This window comes from Polypterus senegalus, chromosome 13, assembly GCF_016835505.1.
Source record: "Polypterus senegalus isolate Bchr_013 chromosome 13, ASM1683550v1, whole genome shotgun sequence".
In the NCBI taxonomy this organism is placed as follows: Eukaryota; Metazoa; Chordata; class Cladistia; order Polypteriformes; family Polypteridae; genus Polypterus; species Polypterus senegalus.
This window is the reverse complement of record NC_053166.1, coordinates 106,590,097-106,617,753: the sequence shown is the minus strand read 5'-3', so window position 1 is coordinate 106,617,753 and position 27,657 is coordinate 106,590,097. Positions and strand designations below refer to the sequence as shown.

Here is a 27,657-nt window from a genome sequence, read left to right as displayed (position 1 = left end):
TGTACCATTTTGATGTTAAAGTCATATGTGACGGTACTTTTTGATTTGCAGGAATGTACCAATTATTCGTAAACTGTCACAGATGAATAAGAACTTTCGTGTAATTCTTATTATTGTCTTATCTAAGTTGCTTTACAGTTTGGTCAAGAATGAAAAAAACATTGCAAAGCAATAGGCTCTTCCATGCTTCTCTGTGAAGTTTTCTTCCTATCACTCCTGTTCTTTAATAGCCTAGTAATTTATGATACATTGATACACCACTGTAAAACGATTTTGCTCTTATACCAGAAGACAACTATGCACATTACTGTTGTAAATTATATTTCCAAAAGCACAACTTTATTCTTGTGGCCTTTGTGAAACTGGAAGTGAGTGTCTTTTCTTTCAATAGGGTCATGGATAAGGAACTCAACTAATAACAACAATGTATTTAGTTCTGTTGCCTGTTTGTTTTTAAACCAAGTTAAAAATTAATGTATTCATTTTACTAGTGCATACTCTTCATTTGGCCTGTATTTGCAAACTGCTTTGGGATTATGTTTACTGGAAAAAGGTGTTTTATAAAATAAAGATTATTTATTGTAATTTAAAAATGTAAATACTTTGGTTCAAGAGCAAGCACTTGCACATGCGTATGAAAGAGTCAACTAACCAACAAAATGTAACATTGTAATAAAAACAGAATTCTTCATTTACAAATGGGTAGTCCGATTTTATTTTGTTCTCCAGGAGAGAAATGAAACATGCGGCTATGATGAGGATGGAGACATGTCCAGGTAGTGGCTGACCTAATTGACAAGTGAACCAATGTCTTTTTCTTTCTACGGCAAGTTAGACTCTTCTTGAGTTACTGGCAAACTGTCCAATGCACCGGTATCTGAAATAAAGGAAAGAAATATGTGCTATATCAGCACAACTGTAATATCGGTAGCATTTCTAAAATTTAAAATACCATAAAGGCAACACATAATAAGAGCTGCTAGATCTGTTTAGCCAACATTTTCAAAACATTAATGCTAATGTAATATTAAACTGTCCATTTACTGGACCCTATTACAGTAGTCCATGATTACGCAGTGCCTTACTTTTACAATAATTTTACATACAGTAAAAAGGTGCAGATATTTTCAAATATGCCTTGCGATGTTGCTACAGCAATAAAGTCCAAAAGGTTATGATCATTGTTGGACTAGTTAATAGTAAATTTCTTAATTTGGACGTGAGAAGTTATAAGATGCGATTTCTCTTTTGTTTCAAATATGCCGAGATGGTTAATTGCAATTGGTTGAACACAAACTAATGGACTACATTTTTACAGTTTCCAATCTCTTCAAGCTGCACCTTTATGAATATGCAGTTTTTGAGTTTAGACTGGGGTGTGCTGGCTCCATCCTGGCAAGAAGGGTGATCTTGGTGTGCACCATTTCAGATCATGAGATGCCAAAAGCAATTCAAGAGTCGAGCATCCTGATTCCTACCGAGATTTACAACTGAACTATACTTAACCTTAACTTTAGGAGGCTAGATAAGTTTTGTTCATACCTGAAAGACTACAAACTGAAAACTTTATTTTCAATAATCAATTACAGCAATTGGAAGGTTTGTTTGCTTTATTTTAATTAAAAAGAATCTTTAGAGTGCACAGTCCTCCTTGCAACAGTAGCGCAGCTGATGTGATCAAGAAAAAGAAGTTGCATCCGATAAATATGTGATCGACTAACGGTAGCTTTTATGATGGGTCAGTCCATGAAGGGTGGGGAGGCTCGTTTTCCCGCTCTGCCTGTGGGTGGTGTGTGGCTTTTTTTTCCACAATCTTAATCTTTTGTTTCTGTTACATGCAAATTCGGTCTCAGTATTTTTCCTTCTTTTGTTCCTTACAAAGCAGAAAACGAGTAGTTACAGTAAATTTGCCTGACGATTATGCAGAACAGTCGGTCAGCATCCCTGGTAAGATTTATTCCAGAGGGTGATATTTTACAGAGAGAAATTAAATACAGGATCGCTAAGCGAATAGTACATATTTAAGGAGTCTTACACATGACCGACAATTGCCCTTTTTGAGTTCTCTGTTTTGCTATGTGGGCACAAGGCCCGAATGTGTTCAAAGTGAAAGAGTGTCAATTGCAAATTTCCATGGTGTGCTGCACCAGTTTAATCAGGAGTAATTTAAACTACAGTACTGGGTTACTGTTATGGACATTCCAGGTCTTAAAGGTACCTCTGAAATTTCAAGCAGACAGTAGTGTCCTGGAGGCTCTGCATTAAACCACCAGCTATCCACAAATTTGTATGGTAGAAAGCACCTTGCACTTCTCATACACTTTTGTTCTTGTTTTGCAAGCAAACTGATTAATTGGCCTGAATCTTAACCCTTAAACTGTCACATACTTAGGAGTTAATGCACCCCTGGACGCCAAATACTTTTTTGCCCCACTCTTTAAGTAAATGTCACAATTCACAAAGAAAATGTGAAATTTTAATGGAACACTTTTTTTTAATGCAAAGAGCACCACAATTACTGCAACACTGATCATTATACACACTGCCAATGAACTGTAACAACTATTTTAAAAACTACTGGAACAATCTATTATTATATGTACAAGGTGCAACTGACGCCATTGATGAAATTCAGTAAAATCACCAAGCCAACTGTGCTTGAACTGGCTTCACGCAAGCACACAGAGGTAAATGTTGATAATTGCAGGCCAGTCTTGTTCAGCGGCTGAATCCCAGGAGTGATACTGCATTCCTGTTCTGGCCAGCAGTGGTGATGAGCTAGCTGCTCAATGAATGTACAGCACTGACTGATCAACTCTGGTGTGCTGGCATATTGCTCTGTTAAACGACTATAGCTGGTTGCAGCATTCAATGAATATACGTCGCTGAATATACTCGGCCCCAGTGTGTTGGCAAATCGAACTGAGACACAACCATAGCCAGCTGCAGCATTCAATGAATGTACGTCGCCAAATATACTCAGCTCCGGCGTGCTGGCAAATTGCACTGGGGAAACAACTTTAGCTGGATGCGGTGTTCAATGCATGTACGTCGCCGAATATACCCGGCTCCGGCGTGCTTCCAAATTGCTCTGGAAACCGACTTTAGCTGGTTGCGACGTTCAACGAATGTACTTTGCAGAATATACTCAGCTCCGACGTGCTGGCAAATTGCATTGGGAACCGACCATAGCCAGTTCCGGCGGTTTAAGGGCTAATAGGTAACACCTATCTACTGGAAACTGTGCTCTTGTAGTTATCTGCATATCTGATCGACTGTCCTTACATTTCATTTGTTTGCACCAGCTAGTCTAAAACAAGCTGTTTATATGACAGAAAGAGCATAATAACATACCCTTGAGCTGAAGGAAAGAGAGGAAGTCCAGTACAGTCTGCAATGCACTCTCATCCACTGGATGCATATTGCTGCCAGCTGCAGAATGAAGAAACAGATAATATTGATTTCAAAAGGAGTCAAGATTAGTGGGGATATAAAGAGAACCCCCTAAAAATGCAGAATGGATAGCACAATACACCTGCTTATAGAAAGAAAACAGACACACTGTGTAGATATCTAAATTAATTATAATTGTACATACTTCAGCTTTTCCAGTGCTGAAGCAAAGGCACCTAGTAAAACACAATTTGGCAAGGTAAATAGAAGTACACAGAGGAAGTAAAAAGATAATGCACATCAACATTTCTAGTATTAAATCAACCCTTAAAACTGCATGTATAAAGTCTCTCTCTCTATATATATATATATATATGTGTGTGTGTGTGTATCAGTGGTCCTATATATCAGTGGTCCTCAATCACAGTCCTGGTGGGCCAAAGTGGGTACGGGTTGTCATTCCAGCCAGTGTCCTATTAGAACTCAGTCCTTGCTGATAATGAAAGCTGGTGTTTAACTCTATGCCTTGTTAGTGCCTTTATTCATCAAATACAAAGTTTAGTTACTTTGTAGATCAGAGGTCCTCAATTACCTTCCTGGGGGTCTGCTATGTCTACAAGTTTTCACTTTAACCAATTTCTTAATTAGAACCCTTTTATTTACTACTAAAGCAATATGTTTTTTGGGCTTAATTTTAGTTCTCTTGCCCATTACCATTCAGAACCCTTGATTGCCTATTTTAGATTTTAGCAGCTGCACTTAAGTTTTAATTGTTGTCTGTTTTCTTAATCAGACATTAGTTAATACTGAGATGCAGATAACCAATAAACCAGCAGCTCTCCAGCTAACGTGCTTACTTGCCATGAAGTATCTGTGATAAAAAAAATGTTTAGAAATGAATGAGAGGGGAACTGGAAGGGCCATTAAGTTTAAATCTATTCTGGTCCACAAAACACATGAATAATGTTCTCACAGAAGGAAACTCAACAGTGCAATTAAAATTGCTCCTGGACGAATGCAAGCATCAACAAGCTAAATAGTTCAATAGCAAGTTTCATTATCAGCATGCTCTTTTTTCTACTTAGGAAACTAGTTGGAATAAAAACCTGAAGCCACAGCGGCCCTCCAGGACTGTGATTGAGGACCGATGGTATATATAACCATCCATCCATTATCCAACCCATTATATCCTAACTACAGGGTCACGGGGGTCTGCTAGAGCCAATCCCAGCCAACACAGGGCACAAGGCAGGAAACAAACCCCAGGCAGGACGCCAGCCCACCGCAGGGCACACCCACACACCAAATACACACTAGGAACAATTTAGAATCGCCAATGCACCTAACCTGCATGTCTTTGGACTGTGGGAGGAAACCCACAAAGACACAGGGAGAACATGCAAACTCCATGCAGGGAGGACCCAGGAAGCGAACCCGGGTCTCCTAACTGCAAGGCAGTAGTGCTACTGCTGCGCCACCATGCCACCCTTGTATAAACATGTACATATGTGTTTAAATACATATATATGTTACCGGTAAAGTATGAATAGCCGGTATTCTATAGAATACCTAGTCACTGTATATAATGCCCGGCGTTTTTAGGCAATGTATGAAATATGAGAATTATTACACACTTTCTCTAGACATTGTATATAATACCTAGGCATTCTATAGAATGACAAATGCTATTTAGGCAAAGTATGAAAAAAGGTCCTGATAAGGCTATTATATAAATGACGTGCATTCCTCAAAAATACAAATGTTATTCTGAAAAAAATAATGAGAGTGCCATAAAAAAAAAATGATTCAAAATACGTAAAGAAAAATGAAAGTTGTACAAAACAAAATTTATGCCTTTCTTAAGGGAAACAACATTTTCATATAAAAAATAAGAAATTAAAATTAACCTACTTGTTCCAACATGGTAGGCTTGAATGACATTTTGAATTACATTTCATTACATTTTTCACGCAAAGACATTTCATATTTTGGCATTTTGTTTTACACATACATTTGACGAATCCTTGGCCGCTTCCACTGGACTGAGCAATTGCAACTGACCGGAGAGGAATTTCATGGTCAGGAATATTTTCAATTCTAATCAAGTTCCTAGGGCATAAAGTGAAGTGTGATCTTGTATATACTTGTTTTAAAATTCCTTCAGAAGTTCCAAGTCGGTAGAAACCATCCTCTGTCACACTCATTACAACTGCCAATATATTGCGTGAATCACCTTCATGGAGCACAGTAAAAAAACTAATTTTTTGTTGAACAAATTTAAGTAAAATTGCATATTTTGACACTCCCGAACAAAACGCAAAGTGCAACTGACAAATTCTAAGCCTGAGGCGCGTGTTAAAAGTCACATGCCTTGCCACTTGATATTTGAAACGAATTGGAGATGTATTTCATACTTTGCCGGTTTCTCATTTGGCATTCTATAGAATGCCTAGGAAATGTGTGAAATATGAATCGTTTCATACATTGCCGGCTAGTCCTGGGAAATGCTGATGAAAATGAAAATGGGTGATTTGTACATTTTATTCACCCTGTACTATATTGAAAACATTAAAATAACACATTATTTGAGGTTTTACCTTGTGACCTTTTCTGCTTTAAAATATACACTCATGTCAAATCTGATAACTGTAACAAACTCCAATAGCTTGGGACAGTCAAGTGTTTACCACTGTGTAATATTACCATTTCTTTTAATTCAATTTAGCACTTGTGCACTAAAGAAACAAGCTAGGAAAATGTAGCAAGCAGATTTCTTCCCCATTTATGCATTATTCAGGTCTTCAGCTGCACAATTGTATACGGTGGTCCAGATCTAATTATGCAATTTTCATTACGCTATATCTTATTAGGTTTATTACATAGAAAATCACCTGAAAAATCCCGGACAATTGAGAAGTGCGCCAACTGACAACATGAAGAATCGTCTTGCCAGTGAATGGGAATTATCCTTGCATAAATCAAAGTCATCCAGATGATTTGGATCTGCATAATTAGATCTGGACCACCCTGTAAAAGACCTTCATTGCTGTATTTTGGGATTCTCAGCTGGAAACAGGTCAGGACTGCAGGGTGGCCATAGCTCTGCATTTTGTACCCATGCACTTGTAGTCCAGGCAGAATGTGGTCTGGCTTTGCCCTGTTGGAAAATACTTGGAGTTCTGGAAGGCAGGATACATTGATTCAACATTTGATACTGCTCCTTTGGTAAATTTCAGCAAGTTTCACTCCTTTTATCCAAAGAAATGTTACTACTGTGGGTTGTTCAAAAATGGAGCAATCCCACAGAGGAGAGTTCATGTTTATTTGACCTTGGCTTCAACTAGACTAATGGCAGAGTGTTGCACTGAGCTTGTTCAGACTTTCCAAGCCATCACAAATATGTTGTACTGCATCGGCTTCTATCCATTACGTTACAACATAACTTTCAAATTTCCTTTATATTTTGATTTTCTCTCACATATTGCTGTTTTAATGTTGCCCTCACACACATTTATGTTACCCTTGTCATGGGTAGTGACACACCCCCATACCTCAACAGACTGGCTTTTGGACCTGGCACTGATAACAGCTTGGATGACCTTTTCCCCTTTGGCCCAGAAAACACAACTGATGTTTTTCTGAAAACTATTTGAAATTATGTCTCATTGGACCATGAAACATGATTCCAATGTGTTACCTTCCATCTCAGATCAGACTGAAGTTGGCAGTACTTATATTTGTGAATGTAGCAGCATATGGTGTTGACTGACAAAGGTTTACAATGGTATTCCACGAGTCCCTATCATGATATCTATTATAAGCATATGGCAGTTTTTAAGACAAGAGTGTCTGACAGATCAGAGATTGCACACATCCAGATGTGCTTTTTCAGGCTTGCTCTTTATGCATTCTTGGAATGTTGTGAACTGTGGAGGGTGAAATTCCGAAAATGTTCGCGATTTGTCTTTGGGGAACATTGTTCATGTGCTGGATTATTTGTTGATACTTCTGTTGGTAAATCTAACTCTCCATCTTTTGCTATTGTTGATCCTGAATATTTGAACTTTTTCAACCTTTTAAACATTTCTCTTGGAAGCCAACTTCTTCATGTACCATAATATTAGATATTCTTGTTTTTTTTTCCTACTAATCTTAAGGTCTCTATTCTTCATAGCACATCTCCACTGCTCCAATTTCCTTTTCACAATATTCTTAGAGCTGCTACATTACACAATGCCATCCACAAATAACATACACCATGGGAAGTGATCTACCATTTCCCTAGGAATTCCACCCATAACTGGAGTAAAAAGATATGGGCTTAAAGACATTCCAAATCATTTGTTATATCTGTACTACTTCTCACTTGTACTACCCTCTCACCTTAATTATCCTTAAATACGTATCCAGTACTCCCTTCTCTCTAATACATTTCCATATTTCTTGTTGTAGAACTCTATCATACAGCTTCTTTAAATATATAAATATCTATAAATTTACAAATCTTTCTGTTTCTCTCTCAATTTTTCCATAATCTGTCTCAAGGTGAAAATCACATCTGTCGTAGCTTTTCCTGGTGTAACTCCAAACTGTTATTTTCCTATTATTGCTCCCTTTTCAGCCTTGTCTCCAATACCCTTTCCTATAACTTTATGTATGTGACATCAGCTTTATGCTCTCATAATTTCCATAATTGTGTATGCCTCCCTTCTCCTTATATATAGGCACAATCACATAATGTCTACACTGATCTGACATTTTCTCTTCAAAGTAGATCTTTGACACCAGCTCCTGTAAGAAATCTATTCATTCCTTTCCCAGGCTCTTCCATACTTCAGCTGGTATCCCATTAATTCCAGCTGCATTTCCATTCTTTGTTCTTTCCTATGCCTGTTTAACTTCTTTCCTCTGTATCCCTGTTGTTACACCTTCATTTGGTATTTCACTTTAAAAATTACCCTTGACTTATTTTGAGAAGCTGTTGAATCAGGAAAATCCTTCTGCCTTACCTTAATTTTATCAATTCTAATATCTATTTCTCCATTTTTGGACTTTTCAGTTCAACCATTTTTTTTATTCACCTCCCTTGAAAACACTAAACCTTCTTCATTGGCTTCACTGCACAATATTTCATATCCAGTTTCTATTTCTCTTGACTTGCTGCCCTTTCAACTTGTCTCCTGCACATAAAATTTTCTTATCTTCCTTTGCTTCATCATATCAGCCAATTCTCTTCCTCTGCCTGTAATGCTGCTTACATCAAGTGTGCCTATCGTAAAATGTAGGACTCATTTCTACAGCCATACTTGTCCCTGGCACAGTAGCCATTGTTAATATTTCCACAGGGGCAGGCGAGATTTCTGTATGTTGCTTATGTCAGACACCTTATCCTTCCTTCCTTAGAACTACAAGTCTTCTGGTAATATTTTGGGTTCTGCAAGTTTTTATATTGACTGGATGGCCTTTCTCAGTGGTAGGCCAAGTCCATCTTGATGGCATTCTTGAGCCTCCCTTCCACACTTCAAGGAGCATTGACTAGTTCATTTTGACTAGTGTAATATATAAATATACTGTATACAGTACTTTCTAGTTTTCATTTAATACTGATTTTTCTCTGAATGGTACAAATGAGGGAAACTAGAACCCTTCCCACTTAGTGTGGTAGTTTATTGGGTTTGTCTGTGTAGTACATATCTGTCACAAAGGATTTTTTCTCAGCAAATGTGTTCAGTTAGCAGACAAATGAACATAGTAGAGTTTCAAGAATATGTATTAGTAAAAGCAATTGAACTTATATATTGTCAAAAAGGCAGTAGACACTGAAAACCTTTCTTACCATATGGCTCTCTCACATTCTTATAGGTCTCATCTAAAATGTCCCGTTTTCCTGCTAGGCCACCTTTGTCATTTAATGTTCTATGGGCATCTGTGAAAAAATAAGAATAAAAAAAAAATAGAAGCAAAACTAACACATTTTCTGAGTGAAAGTTTTCAAATACCCCTTTTTATTTTAGTGAGTTTCTTTTACAGATCCATACTAATCTTTAGTGTACCACAGAAGGGAAAAAACAAGAACTGGGATGAGCATTTAGCTTGTATTCTGGTGAGTCATCTTTTCAGAAACATGCTTACATTTAGCATTAGGTGGAATGCACCTCATGCCTTGACCTACTACATTAAATAAGTTAATAAATTCTGAAAACATATTTAAAGGAATTGAAGAAACTGACAAAAAAATTGAATTCCAGCTCACACTCATACGTAGACTGCTAAGACCACATAGCTGGATTCACCTTGAAACTGCACTGCAAATGTCAGTCTGGATTGTGAACATTCAACTGGGTGACCGAATGTTCTCTCTCTCCGAAACATTTTGACCGCTGGGTCTAAAGACAGCTGTTTTCGAATAGTTACACCTGGAAAAGAGGGACAGACACAAAGAGAGATAGAGACAGAGGAAGGGATGGAATGACAAAAGACAGAATGGAAGGCATAAAGAACAAGGAGAGTAATGCAAAGAATCACAGGGAAAAAGAGGAACTAGTCAACATAAAGAAAGAAAGAAAGAAAGAAAGAGAGTGAAAGACAGTGGGGTTGATTGCTGGGATAAGAGGCCAACATATAAAGGAAGGAGAGAAACTAGGAGTGGCTGTATCTCCTTACTCTCTCTCTCTCTCTCTCTCACACACACACACACATCCTTATACACCTACTTTCAAAAAGCAGTAGACATCTATGAGATATTTCCATTTATGTAGAGTTTCAGCACTAATTTGACGTACTGTATTTTAAACCTTCTAATATATGGAAAACACATTTTCTTTAACAGACATTTACCTTGAGTATACAAGTGGTCTTTTGCCACTTAATAATATAGTATTAATACATCCATTATCCAAGCCGCTATATCCTAACTACAGGGTCATGGGGGTCTGCGGGAGCCAATCCCAGCAGGAAATAAACCCTGGGCAGTGCGGCAACCTACAATAGGGCGCTCACATACACACAGAGCAACCACTAGGGACAATTATGATCACCAATGCACCTTACCTGCATGTCTTTAGACTGTGGGAGGAAACCTGAGTACCCCCACGCAGACACGGGGAGACAATGCAAACTCCACAAAGGGAGGACCCAGGAAGCGAACCCAGGTCTCCTAACTGTGAGGCAGCAGCGCTACCCACTGCACCACCATGCCTCCCTTAGTATCAATCAATCAATCAATCAATATGATTTTAAGGGTATTTCATGTTTTTTAAATACAGGAAATAATTGTCATTTTAAGTTTTTTGGTTGACACCCATTGCTGACGTACTTTTTACTGAGAATTGCTGGGGACCACATAACCCAGGCAAATGGAATTTAGCAGCAGAGAAGCACTTATGATGTGTTTGCAGGTAAGTACTCTCTAAAAATAAACATCTTCCATGCTCTGCTCCATTTATGAAGTGATTCTGTTATTTGGCTTTTCTTTTTTTTGAACTTTATCCATTTTATAAACTGCATTTTAGTTTCCAAAGATACGTTTTAGATTTTCAAAACATAGTGTATTTGCCAAATTATATTTATTACATAATGAACATAATGAAAAATATTTCAACAGTACCTGTGAAATAAATAAACACTCACATATAATAACTGCCCATCTACCCCTATAGTACACATGAAATCAACCAAAGACAATGACTGTTCTTTGTGAGAAAGTTGCACAATGTCAGCCACAGCATGCTTGCAAACAGGTACTTAAATTTGGACTTGGGCCATAGCAAATTTTATGCCAACTTTACTATAAAGCAGCTTAGTTCTTAGAAGAACCAAGGTATTACTGTATTTTCAATGCCTTTGCTTCCATGAAATTATACAAATGGAGCAATGCTGGACTGATGGTACCCCAACTGGTAGAAGTTTCTCTTTAGTGTTTTTTATTTTTAGGTTACATTCTGAGTGCTACGACTACATCTGTAACAGTTTTCAAAGTGGACAGAAAACACATGGATGAACTAAGATAGGTGACTTGAACTTATTGTTATTTTAATGTTAGTCCAAAGTGATCTGTTACTAGAACTATAGTCCAGGAAAGTTTGGTTAGACATTTCTCCAAAAACTCAAAAGTGTGGCTGTCATCAATCCTTTTACCAGACAAAGTGTAAGATTAGCAGTGCTGAAGTGATGATGTTATAGCTGCTGTAATGAAGGAAAAAAAAGGAAAAGCTGCATTGACTGTATCATTAAAGATTCTAGGGAGAATTCCTCTTGATATGGAATGTAGACAGAGGTGTTTGATCACTTTAAAAATAATTCAAGAAATAGCTTTGTCATATACACTACAAATAGCACAAAAAAGTATGCTTAACTTTGCTATTATGGCTTTCCTGGGACCAATACAGAATTTTTCACAGGGTAGAAGGTGGATACAGTTCATTCTTGATTTTCAAACCTGAAATATCTTGATGTGATTTATAAAATCATGTTATCAGTCACCAGTCCAAAAATTAAACCCTTATATTTTTTTAAATGATCATAACACAGCTTGCAGAGTCAATCAAATAATGAAATGCTAATTACCAATGTTACACAAATGTTTACATGTTATAGATTAAAAAAGTAAGCAAACATAAATTAAAAAGGTACTTATAGAGGTGCCGTGTTTGTGGTGTGAATTAATGACCAATTTTTTGATTGATGTTTGATGTTTGAGTAGGCTGTCAAAAGAATGGTGTGATTAAGAATATGAAATAAAATGGAGGTAGAGCTTATGTAAAATAGCAAACGCTGAAAAGCTAGCTGTACTTTAACGTTTAGGGACCAAGTGTCCAAAACTCTCAGTTCTTACTTTTGGACTAATCAGAAAACTTAAATTCTTAAAGGATTGAATTATTACTGCATTATAGCTAAAATGTACAGCAATCCTCTCACCCACTGCACAGTGACCTGAACACTACAAACCTTTGCATTTAGCAGCCCAGGGCCATTTGAGGAATGCATTTTTTGGTTTTATATTATTAGCTATTTCTTTGGCAATATATTTTACCAAATACATTTACAGTAATCATCTAAAGAAAGAATGTTTCTTTGGTGTGCTGATTGGACTTTAAAAAATTTGGAAGAATAGCAAGAAAAAAATGTAACACAGCTGTATGTGTAATGAGCCTTAGTCTTCATAACCTTATGTTAGGTGCCTTCGACAAATCTTTTTTTCATCATTAATGAGTATACAGTGTAGCCCTTGTGCTTTGAATATTCTGCTAAACATTTTTCATCCTGGGTGTTTAAAGTTGTACTTACGAGGTCCCAAAAGGTAACCTGCACTGTTCAAGGTCCAGCCTCGCTTGTCCTTCCCCTAGAATTTCAAAACCAGAATCAGATTCAATTTTATTTGCCAGTACTTAATATACAGCAATTTGACTCAGTATATTATAACACAGCACATCACCACAAAAATAGAGCATAAATAGCATAAGTTGAAAGGAAAAACTTCATACAAAGTTGCAGAATAGTACAATTATAAAGGAGATGAGCAAATGATGATATGCAAGTTAAAGTGTGAGTACGTAGTTTGTATGTATGTGTACACATAAATATACCGTACACTTATTTTACACAGAACTATCAAAGAATTCCACTTCACAGAAGTCTAACCGATATTTATGTTTTTCTTCTTGCAGGAGAACAGATATTATGCTAAATATACTATAAAAATGATACCGAATAGCTCAATGGCCCTAATGAAAATATTTATTGACAGAAAATAAGCAGTCTCATTTCTTAGTTACAAGTTCAGTAAAGCATGCTTAAGTAAATGGTATTTTGCATGATGCTGAGTTGTCAGTGCTGTTGACGGACTGCCCAGCAGCTACAGAACTGCAGTGCCTTATACTTGGAAAGGCACAGTGTTTGGAAATTTACATTTCTATCAACCCTTTCTTTATTAAATTAGAAGCTTATCTTGGTTGCTAAATAAAACATGCCATTGCTAGTTAGAACTCTCATTTTAATTTTCAGTGAACATTTCACATTTCTGAACAAATAAAAAAAAATCAACACACTGCATTCCTGATTCAAGTGCATTAGGACCCTTGCATATTTATTTGTTATCATTTATTCAAACTCTTGCATAATAAGTAACACATATACAATACAAGTATAGATGCAATTAGCCTTCTTAGATTTTGTCCTTAGAGTGGTCTAATGCTGCACTGAGGTGCTACAGGACAAACAGTAAATGCGTTTTCCAGTTCAAAATTTCACATTAATGCCATCTGAAGGAGAAGTTCTCAGTGGGATAATTATGAAATAAATTTATTTCCTGAATTACATGGGTTGTAATGTAAAATTGCACTAACACCTCATTTATTATTATATGGTTTAAAAATGGCAATCTGTATCCACATATTTGGAGTTGGATTGAATTTATAGTAGGGTGGCGCAGTGGGTAGCGCTGCTGCCTTGAAGTTAGGAGACCCAGGTTCGCTTCCCGGGTCCTCCCTGCGTGGAGTTTGCATGTTCTCCCTGTGTCTGTGTGGGTTTCCTTCCACAGTACAAAGACATGCCGGTGCATTGGCGATTCTAAATTGCCCTGGTGTGTGTGTGTGTTTGCACGCCCTGCCTGGGGCTTGTTTCCTGCCTTGCACCCTGTGTTGGATGGGATTGGCTCCAGCAGACCCCCGTGACCCTGTAGTTAGGATATAGTGGGTTGGATGGGTGGATGAATTTAGAGTGATGCAATATACTCCTAATTAATTTAGTTTGCGTTTTATTTTGACAGAATCCTTACCCTTATTTGCCTTATTGCAAACCAATTAGTAAATCAACAGCAACCTCAAATTTTTGACCAGAAATTAATTTGAATTCAGAAAAGAGGTAAAATGAGATGGCATAAGTATTGTTTCCAAAATTTTCCATAGCATGTGAGCCCAGCATAAGATCTTAGTCCTTTATCTTCTGCATTTCATACTATATAGTAGTGAGAAGTCAAGCAAAATGGCAACTTTTATTGGCTAACTAAAAAGATTACAATATGCAAGCTTTTGAGGCAACTTAGGCCCCTTCTTCAGGCAAGATGTAATACAAAAACTGGAGTTCCCTGTGTTTATATACACACTAGTACAAATAACAAGATTGGAAAACCTTTAAATGAGACATCTTAAATGTCAAAAAATAGTAGACCTTTTCAGGCTAAGATTTAGAATCTTAGCCTATCTTCTTGACTGAAGAAGGGGCCTGAGTTGCCTCGAAAGCTTGCATATTGTAATCTTTTTGATTAACCAATAAAAGGTGCCATTTTGCTTGACTTCTCACTACATTCATAATGGCTAACACGATACAACACTCTAGTACTACATGCTATATTGTTTTTAGAAAAAGCCGTTGGAGGCGGATTGGAAATATTCAAATGAGGATAAGTTCAGCATAATATTTAATATTGCATAAATTATATGTGTTACTGTAAATGGGGCTAATTGAAAAGTCTTAAAACTGAACCTGAAAAGGGTAAACTATGTAGTTAATGTTCTAAAATGAGTTATCATACAATATAATATTTGAAGTACAAGTTTCTTTCATTTGTGGTTTGTTGTGCATGTTTCTTGTTTGAAAACCATGTCAAAATGGATGCCCAAAACTGCAAATTGAAGTATCCTGTTGTCAATAAATTCCAACCCTAGAGGATAATATACCTTTAGAGATTTCTTGTTGTCCTCTTAATATGCCATAATCTGTAGATAAGCTACAGAATTCCATTAAAAGGTTTGGTCATCCTTCGACAGCAGCAACAGAAAAAAATATTGCCAACATAGAATGAATCACTATGAATGATCAAAGAGTGATGTTGTGCGAGATAGCACACAAATTGTAAAGATTTAGCTATGGATCAACCTGATAAATTCTTCATGAACTGTTAAGCATAAGCTAGGTTTATGCACGTTGGGCACTTAGAATATTGACTTCTGAAATGAAGTATCACCACATTTAGTTTTCCAAGAATAATTTTTGAGCTAATGAATTTGGACTAGACGTACCTTAAGAAACTTTTCATACCTTGGAATGAAAATATGATTCAGAGTGCAATCCATAGTTGAAACAGAGGAAGCATGATGATTCCCAAAAACAAAAGACATTTAAGGTTGAAGTCAGTTCTTTGAAGATTATACACACATTATTTGCAATGTTGAGAGTGCAGTAGATGTTGATTGCATGTTTCTGTCATGATTATTATAATTCACAAATCATTTATTGTGTTTAAAGAGTTTTGTTTTTTTTTGATGGAGTCTGTAGAGTTGCACTTTTTCTTGTTTGGAGTTGTTTGCCTTTGTTAAGCACTTAGTTAATTGATTATTTTTACCTGTTTTTGTAAATATTACACTGTTTAATTGAGTGGGTATCGCCACTTAGTTTCTGATAATTGTTTGCACTATTTACTGGGTGAGGATTGGACTAAATGGCACAGTCAACAAAGGAAAGAGACTCTGAAGCAGAGTGAGGGATAGAAGGTTGATGGATATAGTCTGAGAAAAAGGACAATTAAAGATCACAGAACAAATTTAAAGAGGCTGTAGTGGCTTCAGGAAAAATGTCAATGTCTACACAGCTTCTGGAGATTTGTTCCTGCTGTGAACTATAAGCTGCAATTGGCATTGTTTTTTTTTTCTTGGAAGCAAGAAGCCCCCAATATAAAGTTAAGTATAATTGAATCAGGGGCCTGAGACACTGATAGTGCAAATCACCCATACTTGATTGGATAACTAATTTAGCTGATAAGGCACATCCTTTTATTTTTGTGTTGCAGCTTTTATCATTGGCAAAGACGACGATCCTGAATGGGCTGCAGGGGGCATTAAAGTTGGTTCTTGGGTTCACCGCCATATGGATGAACAGGCTAAAGACTGCAGGGCTGGTTTGTGTTTGATGAACTTTGAATTTTAATTGCAGGGTTTTTCAGCATTTTTTTAACCATTATAATGTTTTAAATTACCCTCTTAAAGGGGATGACTGGTCTGCTCTCAGTGTCATTGGGTGTGCTTATCTCTGATTCACAAATTCAAAGAAAGTCAAGTAACAGTACAAAGAAAAACATTATCCTATTCAGGGGTCCTATAGCCCAGTAGCATGATTCAGGAAAAGATGCAAGGAATTGGTCATCCATTAATTGGGCAGAGTGTTTTAGGCTTGGGGGGGAAGGCAAATAAACCATAGCAAAATCACATTTTTTAGAATCTCAAAAATACTGCTACATAAATTATTTACATCACATTCCATGTCAGTTATGGTAAATTGTTTATAATATACATTTACAATATTGAGTGCATCTCACTTACATTTTCACCTTTAAATCTTTAAATTTTAAGAAAATGTTAATGATATTTAAGTTACAGAAAAGGTAGCAAAATATTGCGCAATGTTCATGTGTGTTCAGGGACTTAGATATCTAATATGGGAAGCTGGGGTATTTTATGTTTATTTGCTTTATCAAAGAGACAGATATCATATTTTTGTTTTTAAAATATTTTCTTACAGTGGTATATGTAACATGTGATGGAGATTTCCTCAGACCACCACATCACTGTTTGTATAGAAAGTACAAGTAAGCAGAAGCTCTGCTGCTATTTCAGCTCCTTTTCTGACTATTAAGGATCTATGTGCTGACAGGAATGTACCGCCCAAAAACTAAAATCAAAACTGAAAAAATTATTAAAAAAAAAATTTTTGTAAACTGAAATAAAATAATTAACAAAACCAAAATGAAAAACTAAAACTAAACAAAACTATTAAAAGTAGCTGGAAAGACTAACTGCGATAAAATAATAATTTACTAAAAATAATTTTAGTTTTCGTTTTTGAATGAATATTCTTGCTGTTAGTTTTTAACTCTTATAACTTTTAACTCTAAAATTGAAAGTCATCCACCACGAGCCACCCACATATATTCATCCATAAAACAGCAGCTAGTGACGCTGGGCGGTTGTTCAAACAGCATTTGCGGTGACAGAGCAAGCTGAATACTGGTGCGTAAAGCGTGTGAAATAGAAAACAATTTATGTGCTGCCTTTCTTTGTGCTTGTTGTATATCAAGATATAATTCAAACGCCTGAAATAAGAAAGTGCAGGTCAACAAAAACTTTACCGTATGGACAGAAAAATCACAAGAAAGTAACGTTTCAGTTTATTTCTCAGGTGCCTGCTTTTTGTTGACAGAAATTCACCTGCCACTTCGCACACGAAATATAGAGAAAGTAAAGTAATCATGAAAAAAATTCAACTTTGAGATTTTGATGAAACCTCCAAGTCCGAAAATACAGTTTTCTGGAATTATGTAGGTGTGTGTGTGTGTGTGTGCGTGCGTGTGTGTGCGTGCGTGCGTGTGTTTAAACACAATATTTTAAAAACGCAACTAGATAGATGGATGAAATTTGGCATGTGGTCGTTACACCAAAATTGTAGATCTGTTTTAACTTTTGGGCCAAATCCATCAACTGGAACTGGTACTTTACATGAACCCATACTCGATTTTATTTTTATTCATGCAGCTGCAGAGTCTGATGTATTCAACTTTACTTTTATAATAATAGTTCAATATATTATTCATTTGATTTGATTTGTTGTTGATGGATCTTTAATGTACATAATATAATCATTGTCATGCAGTTTATTCCTCAAATATACGTCCCAATATCTGAGTATATGAGAAAGTCTAGAGGAGATCACTCCCAATTTTTTAAAATAAAGCGCCATTGATTGAGAGACTGACAAGGTCATCATATAAAAGCTTTTGCTTTAACAACGAAGCTATACAAACCTTGTAAAATTCCTGAGTTGGCAACGTCTCTATTGAATTACATGTAGGTAGGCGAAGAGAGTCTGTCAAGTGATGAAAAGCTAAACATACTAGTGTTTTTTGTATTTATACTATATTAATTTATATTTTGTTTAGTTAATATCACTCTTAATACCAGATATTATGAAAATAATCCAATAGCAGAATTATGTTTTAAAATATCTGTCCCTGTTTTTTTCATTGTTTCACACTCTCTCTATCAAAATAGATAGTTGAAATCATCATATTATTTTTGTTCTTAACATCAGCCATATTAAACATATTGCATACCAGTGATTTTTCCTGCCTTGCATCCAAACCTGCTTGGGTAGGCTCCAGGTTTACTGCAATCCTGCTCTGGATAAACAAAATTTAGATAATGTGTATATTGTTCTTAATCTCAGATGCTGTCTCTGTCATTTTGTGCCTGTCCATAATCTTAATACCTGCTCTTGCTCTGCTTATTAAGGGTTTATTGTTCTTATGTATGGGCTATTCAAGTCTCACTGCCTCTAATTTTCACACTACATGTTTGTTTTTCTTTGTTCCCCTCAATACACCTAGGTGGGGTCTGCACACTGATTCAAGCCTAAGAGCCCTGTTCTTCCTAAACCCCTGTGATTTTCATGGTCACACCTGTCAGAACACAGTAGACTCTGTTTTCTGATTTTTGATATCTTTTCAGGCCTGCAGGTGGCAAAATTCTGTCTATAAATTGTTTGGGCCTGAGATGGAATCAGAGATCAATATGGCTGGTAGAAAATACAGCCCGTATTTGAGATTTTTGAATGCAATATTGAAGGCATTCATTATAAGCACATTGTCATTGGAGCAGGATATGTTGTGTGCTGTAGAAACAGTAAAAGCATGTCTATGTGTAAAAAACCCTCACACCTTAAAAAATTCACCTAAATTTCATTACAAATTGACCCATTCTGGGTAATAAAGGAAAAGGAAAAGAAAAAAGTGCCAAAAGTCAGCGCAGATTTGTTCAGCACAAATGACATAGAAAATATTTTAAAAATTATAAAATTTTGTAAAATCATTCATATTAAGTGCCTGGTTTTATTATGTTTGTTTTTATCAGACAAAAACAAAACCAAATAGTAAAATGTGTTTTGTAGTGTAGTAAGCTTCCACTAACATTAAACTTATATCCAAACCCATTAAGTGTACAGTTCTGTCTCATTGAGACACAAAAACTAAACTCCATAGTAGCGCTTTAAAGTATTATAATTACCAAAACTAATATATATACACAAATAAAATAGAAATGTCTTTGTAAAATAAAAACTAAATTAAAACTAAAAATACATGATGAAGGAAAACTAAAACTAAACTGAACTTCCAAGTAAGGTCAGAAAAGATATAGAAATAAAAAGTAATATAAAAAGGCAAAACTATAATAACCTTGTCACACCCCCTCATATATCTTTATCGTAAGAGCACGATGGAGTGTTCGACCAGAAGAAAATATGAAGCTGGTTTTAAATTAACAGTTGTTGAGGTGGTAAAAGAAATTGATAACTGCACGGCTGCAGCAAAATTCAATGTGTTTGAGAAACTGGTGCGAGATTTGAGAAAGCAAGAAGTCGGAGTTTGATTTTATGATCGATTTTTCGGGTTTCAAGACCTGACTTATACACGAGTATAATGGTATTTATTGGATTTACTGTTCAAACACCTTATGGCACTTATTTTATTGGACTGTTCTATTTTCAAAATGTTTGAAATTTTGATTCTGTGTGTTAATAAAATCTAACTATGTTCTGATTATAAAGTCTGTCTCTCTTGCCCTGGACCATCCTTGGTTCATGACTGTTGATGCTCCAGATAAAGTAAGGTAACCTTGGCTGCAGGTCCAGGGTATCATGACTATTCACCAGGTTTCCACTCTTGCTCTGCAATTAGCATCACTTGCCTGTTCAACATGATCCACACATAAATTCAGTGTGTAAGATTGATTCATACTGCCATCTCAGACTAATGCTCTATAGTACTTGTTTCTCACCAGATTCCTCTCTGACCTAATATTCATTTTCACCCAAAAAAACAAACAAACAAGAAACAAAAAAATAACATTTACGGTGAAAGTCATTCCAAGGGATTGAGATACCAGTCCATACAAGATCAGTGTTGCACAAAGCAGTGTCCTCGGGCTGTGCATCTAAAATAAAAAGTGGGAAAAGGTAAGTTTTCTGTGGAGAAAAAAATACTTTTTCTTTTAGCATGTTTTTATCCAAAAATATAGAAACTGTTACCTGTAACATAAGACCTGGAGGGGTGTCTTCAGTTTATAAGTCAGGATCTGATTAAAACTGTCCTATTCAATCACACATTACAAACAGTTTAAAAGTCCTGGGCCATTTAACTCTTTTCTCTCAGAAAATCTGCATGTTTCTTACAAGGAATATTTTATATGTAGGATTTATGTTAACATGTATACAATTTTCCATTTGGAATATCTGTATGACTGAAAAGAACAAGATTGAAAGGTTTAAATCTTTTTCATCCAGATGCTGCTAGAAGTAACAATTTTTTTTTCTTTATTGTGAACAGAAGCATAATGTGAATGTACATTCCACTCCTTTACAAAATATGAATTGGATGCTTAGATCTTTGCTGACTCTTTGTATAGTCTAGGGGCCCTTTTTTACTGAATGATTTTGTAATTTATGGTAACATTTTAGGATATATTCCTTTGTATTCCATTCTTCTGGTTTGTAAATCTCATTGCCATTGTACATCCAGTGAGGGGTCACCTGATTAGTTTATTGGCTGTATAAATCCATCCATCCATTATCCAACCCACTATATCCTAACTACAGGGACACGGGGGGTCTGCTGGAGCCAATCCCAGCCAACACAGGGCGCAAGGCAGTAAATAAACCCCAGGCAGGGCGCTAGCCCACCGCAGGGCATGCACACACACACACACAAACACACCAAGCACACACTAGGGACAATTGAGAATCGCCAATGCACCTGACCTGTATGTCTTTGGACTATGAGAGGAAACCAGAGTACCTGGAGGAAGCCCACGCAGAAACGGGGAGAACATGCAAACTCCACGCAGGGAGGACCTGGGAAGCGAATTCAGGTCTCCTTACTGCGAGGCAGCAGCGCTACCACTGCGCCACCGTGCTGCCCATGGCTGTATAAATGCTACATGAAATAAAGCTCAGTTGATGTTACCTCGTCATTTCTATAGTGATATGATCAGACATGCTAAAGTCTTGCTTCCTAAAATGTCTCATTTTAAAGTTCGAAGAAAGTATTTCAGGGGAATGTTCTTCCTGAAAACTACGGTGTAAGTGACATTGGCATCCTATTGCCATTTTATTCTATTCTAATTGTACTCATTGAACTGTAGGTTTAACATATTAAAGCCCACTATTGGAGTGAGTGAGCATTATAGTTTGACCCATAATTTACGTTAAGATTTAACATAAAACATCACCACTGGATTAACAATAGTTGCATGATGAGTAAAGTCTTACACTTAATGAAATTCTTCAAATCAAAATAAAAACATGCAGATTACAGGAGTTTACATGAGATGAAGATGTGGCTTCATAACTGCATGTGAAGTTGTAAGTGGCAGTCTTGTTTATTGATTCCTTACGCTGCCTTTAAAAGTAGGCTACAGATTAAATAAAAAGTCAAAGGTCTTACTATAGTGGATCTAAATAGTGTGAGTAAATATAGTTTATTTCCTGTTATGTATGTGAATATTTCACTTTGAAAGAGAAATGTGGTCTTATGTACAACATTACAACTAGAATTTAGCTGAAGTTGAAGACTGTAGTACACTTTAAATGTTACTGCTTATATATTGTATATAAGCAAATGATGTATACTTTAATAAAAGTAATATGCTTGGAACAATTCTTAAAATTATTTAACTACTGGACATTCAAATTATTAATACTGGGAAACTCTTCCAATTTTATCTCTTAATGTGGACACAATCATTTGTGGATTCAGAAAAAATGCAGTAAACAGTTTGAAACTGATGTGCTTAGATGGTATTTTCTAAATGTTAGGTTTCGATTAGGCAGCACGCTGGAATCAATACTACTGGTAATTCACAGCTTTGTGAGACGAAGTTCTAATCCCAGCATGGTCACTGCCTATGCAGATTTTGCATTTTTTCTCTGTAACTGCACAGGTTGTACTCTGGGTGGTCTGATTTTCCTCTCACATCCAAAGGATTTGCACTTTATGGTAACTAGAGACTCTAAATTTGTCAGTGAAAGTGCAGGTGTGTGGAGGGTTTTGTTCTGCCAAACACAGGTGCCCTGTCCAAGGACGGTTCCTGCTTTGTGCCTGATACTACTGGTATACACTATAGTAGGAGTCACCAAGTCCAGTCCTTGAGGACCACCATGGCTGCAGGTTTTCATTCTAACCCTTCTCTTAATGAGTGCCCTGTTAATGCTGCTAATTAACTTCTTTTGAACTAATTTTATTTGACTTGCTCTTGAAGACTCAGACCCCTTAAATGTTTCTTTTTCTTTAATTAGCAGCCAAACAATAATAAGATACAAAATGGACCAAAGCAACTGGTGTCCATCATATAATATCTGAATATAAAGAAAGTTGGAGGTCTCTGGAATGGCGATCTTCTAAGGTTCCTAAAACATTTTATCAGGGCTCTTAGGAAAGAGATAGTCAACAATTTCGGAAATGTCTGCTAAAGCACAATGAGAGCAGCAGCAAGCTATGGAATTAAAGAACGGGTTTGATTAAAGACAAGAATTGGCACCTCATTAAGCAGCTGGTTGGAGTGAAATTGGTTGGCGTTTGAGACCCTGACTTAGCTGGTCTTCTGTTGGCTCCCTCACTTCACATTTCATTTCAGTTTGTGTGCCATTTACGGAAAGAAATTAAGCAATTCAGAAGAATGATGAAGAAATTCAGGGGATCAAATCTTAAAAAAGAAATTTATTAAAAATTAATTCAAAAGAAGTTAATTAGCAGTGCAAACAGGGCACTCATTAAAAAAAAGAGTTAGAATGAAAACCTGCAACCATGGTGGTCCTCCAGGACTGGACTTGGTGCCCCTTGCACTATAGCTTTTGGTGTTTTTTTATTAGATTAAATGGTACCGAATGTAAACTAAGAATGTATTTTTGGTTGTTTCCTTTATGAATGTAAAAGCAGTCAAGTTATTAATTTGGTAATCTGCAAGAGCAGCGTTTGGGGGTGGCAAGTGTTGCCAAGGGGGCCCCACTTTTGAGGTCCGTGTGTCCCACTCGAGCAAATTTGTCAAGTTATATGCTCCAGTTATTTTTTGATAAACTCTGCATGTTATCTTGCAAAAATGTAGCCGAATACTGTAATGAGAAAATCCAGTGTATGTTAACATTATTTTTATTAAATTCACTCGCAATTTTATACAGCCCACACATACCAGTAACAACGTTTGATATAACTGCGTGGGGTTGGTCAGCCCTAGGCCCCGCACACCCCTAAGGCCACCTCTGGTAATCTGTCACATATTAACAGAGATTTTTTAAAATTCATCTTTCCTTTTTGGTGACACTGCTTTTTATCTCAATAATTTGTTCATAGACAAGTTAGATTCTTAGATATCTTCATTTCTGAATTGTATACATCTCTTTCATGTTCATGCTTCAGAAATTCCTTCTGTTGACCAAGACTGTGCTGTCATTACTGTACAGTACATTCTGTTACCTTGGGCTACTTAATTTGAAATGTCTACCTTTAATTTATTAAAATATCATTTACTGATCCTTTGCCTTTCATTTTGCCCAGTGCCCTTCTTTGTATGGCACAGAACTGTTTGACTAGATTAACTCCTTTTGATAACTTCTAATAACTATAGAGATCATTTTGATTAACTATTATACTATATGTTCTTCCCTTCTTTTTGTCTTCATTACATCCTTATAATGGTTCATGCTATGCCTTGGGAGTTGATGTGTAATTGCCAGTGATAAACAGAGTGCTGTTATTGTGTACGTGTGCTGTGATGCATTACAGAGAGCAACAATGGAGTTCAGTTGTCAGCTGATATACAACAGTTGGAATTTCGGGCTATAATATTTAATGCTTTAAAAAGTTAAAATATTTTTTAAATGTAGATATATCCATCCATTATCCCATCCGCTATATCCTAAGTACAGGGTCACGGGGGTCTGCTGGAGCCATTCCCAGCCAACACAGGGTGCAAGGCAGGTTGCCAGCCCTCCACAGAAAATGTAGATATATTAACATACAATGAATGTTTCTGTCAGCATATTTTAAATTACTCAGACTTATATAATTTATTACATATTGCCAAGAAAGCATTAGTCTTTGTTGATCAAACTACTGCTTCTGACTTTTTTTTTTAATTCTATTTGTACCGGATTTGAATGGCTTTGCAGAATGCAGGTCAGTGCAATGCTGCACTGTAGTTTTGAATTTAAAACTGTAAGTAAATGTAAAACAAAATGAACACAATTGTTAAATGCACTATAGCAGGGAGATAACTGAGCAAACCTACATTAGTATTTTACAAAATGGTAAAACAGAGTTACTCAGATGTGTCTTGAGAAACTCACTGCTTGACACTGTCTTTGTATGCCTTCTTTATATCAATCCTTATTCCTAGTTTCTTATTAAAATAACCTAATAACCACTTGTGCGCAGCATTCTGCTTTTTATCTGTAACTCGTTATCATCTTTTAACCATGTGTACGTTTACTTGACATTGTTTTGTCAGTCTTAAGGGGATACTATCCCGATTAAAGATTCTCATGTCCTTCAAAAGCATATTACTAATTTATTTATTTAATTGTTTTCTGGATCTACTGCTGAGAAAATTACTTGTTTAGAATGTTATAACCACAAGAGAAATGCATATTTAGACTTCACAAAAAAAAATAAAAAACAATGTTCTCAAACAACTATTATCATTTTATATTTCTGAACCTGCCTGCCTTATAGATTACAAGGACCTATTCCAGACAGATCAGACTCAAACCAAAGACCAAGCATGTTTAAAGTGCAGGGCCATTCATACTAATAAAATTTTTGAAATAATTTTGTAATGATAACAATGTAAAAATAAGTATTTTTTTCATTCAGAACGAATATAGTACTGTGGTTTTTCTTATAAATAACACCACTCATTATATTATAGTAATACAATTAAAACAGAGAGCATAAAATGTTATAGGTTTGCAAAACTGCAATATCATAAAACATTATTTAACATAACTGAAATTATCTTTAACAATAGCATAAAATAAAATCATGCATTATAATTTTACCAGCTTTTATATAATGAAAATAATGCACAGCCATCATTAATCCATAGAACAGACCTGAGATTTTGAAAATCAGAATCAATGACATAATTGGTACACTTTAATACTTATTATTAATAATGACCCAGGAGTGAGGTCCTTGTGGAGTTTAATTTTATATATAACTTTACAGTGTTACAGGCAGTGTTTTCTTTCTTTCTTTGCACAATAAATAGTTTTTTTTTTCATCTTTTATTGGTGCATTTTTGTATCAATCTGTCTTTTAAAGTTTGTTCTTATGAACCCGGAGACATAAAATAAGCAGCTTAATTGGTAGCTCAGAACACAAAGAGAGGGAAAAAAGGTACACGGCACTTACCGTAGATAAGATGGTGTCCTGCGAGTTTAACGGGTCGTGCGTGCCTGGTCACTTCTTGATATCTCAGCGTCCCGTAGCTGTTAGTCGGGGACAGCTGTGCAAATTAAATGAATCTTCGAAGCGCTATGGTGCCTGAGGGGGTCATGTGCTGAGTTTATACTCAGCCGTCTTAGGTGGGAGTAGAGAAGGGGGGTTTATATGGGCTATCTTACTTAATATATACGTAAAAAAGCAGGTGTACAGGGAGTAGGTTGAGTTTAGTGAAGGAGATCTAGAAGCCCTAAACGCAGGGTCCACTGTGATGTGCGCAAGCATTAACGCGCATTATTACTCTTATTGACGAGAAAATGAATCCTTTTAGTGGGTATAATTATCTGTAATTGTCTTGAAAAAAATCTCTATGCTTTGATAGAGAGTGCGAGAGCTAACAAGGGACGAAAGGGGACATACTTTTGTATACAGAGCTAGCGCGTTCATTACATCTGAACTAGAGACTCGTTCACCTGTTTGGTCACAATGACAGGATTTGTGGTGATCAAAAAGCTCAGTAATTGATTCATTGCGATGATGGGGAGAAACACACAAAGGGTGTAAGTGGCCGATAGCAAAGGGAAATTAGCACTAAAACACTAATGGAATTGATCGCTACCCGTCTGGACAAACTGAACTCCAAACGTACATCATGCCACTTCGTGTTCATGGGTCACCTCGCTCTTTTTTGGTCGCTCTTGCTGCCGCTTTCTCACTGCTCTTCAGCATCGTTACAAGACCACAGCCAAAGATAAAACAAATAGCTGTACTGGAAGAATAATTTTGAAACTAATGTTTTTGATCATATGATTATAGGGACACTTGACTGGAGATCATGCATTAGTGACATTACCTTGTTATATTTTGGTATCCAGTCCAGGACTGGTTTCTGCCTTGTACTCCACTCTGCAGGTATATGACTCCCTCTGACCCTGCACTGGTTTAAGTAGATTACTAAAATAAAAAATCTGTGCACCTTTGGCCAAATTGTATTTTTTAATAAATGTTGAAGCAAAAAGCAGTTAACAAATCGTACAAACTTAAAGACTACATATTTTTATTTTAAACACAGTATTTATTTCTGTTGCACATTTTCATACATATAAGATAGATAGATAGATAGATAGATAGATAGATAGATAGATAGAGCTTTACAAGATAAAAAAGAAGCAAATTAAAAGAATCTCTATCAATCAAAAACAAATTCTTGGAGTTTTTTACTCTTGGGATTAATAAAGTATCTATCTATCTATCTATCTATCTATCTATCTATCTATCTATCTATCTATCTATCTATCTATCTATCTGCAGCTGCAGCTTCAGCCAGGAGCGGACTAGGTCTCAAAACCGTCCCGGGCATCCTTCAACAAGTGAGGTGACGAGGTCGACCCTCTCAGGCCATTATTAATCATCGTCATTTTCTTCAAATTTGTGATGAGCACATGGCCCGCTACTTGCTATGAGCCTATGATATGAACTCTACATGATAATCAAACTGCTCATTTACAATGGAATAAATTATAACTGAGGTTATAATGAAAACCTCACATGATTGCAATGTTCCATTAATTTAACAATAAACTATAAATGTTCCATCCTAATATGAAAAATTCCTATCCTGTGCTTTATAACTTTATTTCATCATACTAATAATTGCAGCTGAAAACCACTAATTATCGCTCATGCTGACAACCAGAGAACAATAAAATGCATAACACATAATCTAAATTAATTATTAATACCGAAAAATTGAAATACTAGATATGAGATAAAATAAATTGCAATAA

General features: G+C 36.1%; 1 protein-coding gene across 1 annotated transcript; it reads right to left on the bottom strand.

Annotated features, from left to right (window-relative positions):
* Positions 1-687: 687 nt before the first annotated feature.
* On the bottom strand, positions 688-26,162 carry LOC120543144 (galanin peptides-like). The gene is made up of 6 exons (XM_039776028.1): positions 25,841-26,162; positions 20,289-20,369; positions 12,679-12,733; positions 9,230-9,319; positions 3,355-3,432; positions 688-877 (listed from the first exon to the last, which is right to left on the bottom strand). The coding sequence occupies exons 2-6, from the start codon at positions 20,367-20,369 to the stop codon at positions 822-824; spliced, it is 360 nt and encodes a 119-aa protein (XP_039631962.1). The 5' UTR covers positions 25,841-26,162; the 3' UTR covers positions 688-821.
* Between the last annotated feature and the right edge of the window lie 1,495 nt (positions 26,163-27,657).

Excerpts from the sequence above, each read along its gene's own strand:
- LOC120543144 (XM_039776028.1), bottom strand. The coding sequence starts at position 20,369 with ATGCACAGCCCGAGGACACTGCTTTGTGCAACACTGATCTTGTATGGA. Across the intron at positions 9,320-12,678 it reads AGGTTACCTTTTGGGACCTC|ATGCCCATAGAACATTAAAT; the intron begins GTAAGTACAACT and ends ATTTTTTCACAG. Across the intron at positions 3,433-9,229 it reads GAATGTGAGAGAGCCATATG|CTGGCAGCAATATGCATCCA; the intron begins GTAAGAAAGGTT and ends TTCATTCTGCAG.